Source organism: Diaphorina citri, unplaced genomic scaffold, assembly GCF_000475195.1.
Source record: "Diaphorina citri unplaced genomic scaffold, Diaci psyllid genome assembly version 1.1 scaffold58614, whole genome shotgun sequence".
Lineage (NCBI taxonomy): Eukaryota > Metazoa > Arthropoda > Insecta > Hemiptera > Psyllidae > Diaphorina > Diaphorina citri.
In genome coordinates this window covers 1-2,560 of record NW_007435900.1, presented here as the reverse complement: position 1 = coordinate 2,560, position 2,560 = coordinate 1, and the positions used below count along the sequence as shown (strand labels likewise).

Genomic DNA, 2,560 nt, shown 5'->3' with positions numbered 1-2,560 from the left:
TAAATAAGGTCTCAATAAATAATCGTACAAATGATTAATAAAACGAACAAAACTAAACAAAATAAATAATCTCAGGTTCATCATATAAGCCATCTTAACCTAGATACTTTTTTAGAGGATTTCTGTTTTTCCTATCTTTTCTAGCGCTATCTTCGCAAAGAGGACTAAGTTGTCTTCTGTTTCTTTTACTAAGGGCTTGTTCAAACAGATTCTTCAAACTCGCTTTCTGCTATTTTTCTTTAGGTTTTTCGATCTTAGGCTTTTTAGCGGACTATCATTTCTGTTCTTTAGATTCTTTCCTATTCTTTCGACTATCTTCACAAAGAGGACAATCGGTCCTGTTACATAGCTCTCAAAGTACTTCCTTTTTCCATTACTAAGTGTTAGTTCAAATTGGTCTTTTCCACTTTTTCTTTTTTCAATGACTAAGATGTGGACTCTTTTCCACCAGATAAGCCATCTTAACCTAGATACTTTAGTGGATTCCTGTTTTTCTCGTTCCTTTCTAGTCCTTTCTTCGCAAAGAGGACTAAGATGTTCTCCTGTTTCTTTTACTAAGGGCTAGTTCAAATAGGTTTTTCAAACCTGACTTTCTATCGTTTTTCTTTCGACTTTTTGAACTTAGACTTTTTAGTGGACTCTCAATCTATTCTTTAGCTTCTTTCCCTGTTTAGGACCCCTATCATTCTCTTCAAGTTTCTAGTCAATTTGCTCTGAGCTGACGTAGCGGTTTCGTCATCGTGACGTCCCCTCCTTCCTCCCATGTCTGATCCACTTTGATGAGACCGTCCTCCGGGGGGAATGACCCGAGAGGTGTTGATGGACAGATATGATTCCCTCATACTGATACTTCATCCTCCGTACCGACGGTCATCTTTCTCTGGAGTTTCCAAAATGGATGCTCTGTTTGACCTGTAGAGGTTCTAAGCTGTCAACTAGAGGTCTTTAGGAGTGTGAAGGATGATTTGTTCAACGAGAACGAAAGTTGATACGTGGTCACTTTCAGTTTCAACTGGCTCAGACGGAAAAAAAAAAAAAAAACAGTCGAAAGACAAAATAAAACAAAGTAAACCAAATAAAAAATATAGGCTAATAACAAAAGATGAAGGAATAACGTTTTGCCATTTGAATGGAAAATTAGCAAACATTTCTTTTTGCATTTTTTTTTATTTGGTGGGTAAAATACGACCACAGTTGAAGGCATGCAATAAAAGGGAGACAAAACACGGAAGAGTGGCAAATGCCTTCTCGACAATAGATTATAAATATGGCGGGCAAACAAATTAACTTTTAAGTACAACAAAAATTTAAACAACTAACGATATCTGTAAATGGGATGCAAAATAAGGACCAAAATTAAAGAAATAAACAATATAATTAACTGGCCAATATGAAACGAAAGAAAATTACCTGGTCTTTTTTGGATTTCTTGACAGAAGGATCACTCTTGTCTGTGTCGTTGGAATTCAAAGACTTGGGAGTGAAAGGGATGGTATGTCTCTTGCCAAAGGATTCATCCATGTCATATTGTTCTGAATTGTGTCTTGGTACGCCCAAAGCTAGAAAATACCAAATTTACAATTTGATACATATTCAACATATAAAGGAACTTTCTGGTCGTAAGCTTTTTATAACCTTTTGGTCTTCGCGTGTTCTTCCTTCTTTTCTGTGTACTACAGGGTGCGGCACGGTTATTTACTTTTTTGAAACTTCGATTAAAAAAGGCTGTTATTCTTAACTGGTGATTAATGCTGAATTATTATCAAGAAATGTGGGAAATTTGATTTTATGAAGGTTTGAAGAGTCCACCATTCAAATGACGACCGCCATTGACGATACACTCTGGAGGCGATTTCTGAGATTTTGCTCTACTCTTCCAACATTGCAACAGATATGCGGCCTATTTCGCGGTGAATGTTGTGCTTTAACTCTTCAACAAAGGAGCTTTTGATTTTAGGACTTCAAGGATATATCAAATCAAAAGTACAAGATCTTTTTCTGACCGAGTTCTACAGATCAATGAACTATGTATTAGTTAATAATACTAATAGAATAAAATACAAATGTAATATAACACTCACCATCCATACTCCTAGAAGAAAGGTAACGTCCACTCAAGCTCCGTTCAAAGTGAGGTGCAGGTCTCTCGATCGGCATTCGTTTCGTTTCGTAATGAGTTCGACCTGAATATCGGAATTTGGATCCAAACCGCGGGAATAGTCCCGCTTTCTGTGGTTGTTCTGGGGCCATCAATCTGGGAAAATCCAAACGGTCTGTGTTAGAAACATTGATTTTCTTTCTTGTTGTGTCTGTCTGAGCGTAATAAGTTGGTGGCTAAACGAAACTGTCAGAGATATTCAAAATATTTTTTTAGGTTATATTTTTGATCTAAGGTTTGTGGTTACTAAACTTGGGATATTTTGAATTTAAAACAAAAATAAATTATGGAATCTTCATTTAGATCTGAGTATATGATAAATCCATTTCATCTGGACGGGATTTAAACCCGAGACCTCCAGACCCAAAAGTCCACAAAGTTACTCGACCACGGACTCTGGAA

The 2,560-nt window shown here is 36.6% G+C and overlaps 1 protein-coding gene across 1 annotated transcript; it reads right to left on the bottom strand.

The window, feature by feature from the left end:
• Positions 1–1,410: 1,410 nt before the first annotated feature.
• Positions 1,411–2,254, bottom strand: LOC103523937 (band 4.1-like protein 3; the record flags this gene model as incomplete). Its single annotated transcript, XM_008488946.1, has 2 exons — positions 1,411–1,559; positions 2,082–2,254. Coding segments are annotated over 2 exons (322 nt in total), but the record flags the coding sequence as incomplete, so codon positions are not given.
• Between the last annotated feature and the right edge of the window lie 306 nt (positions 2,255–2,560).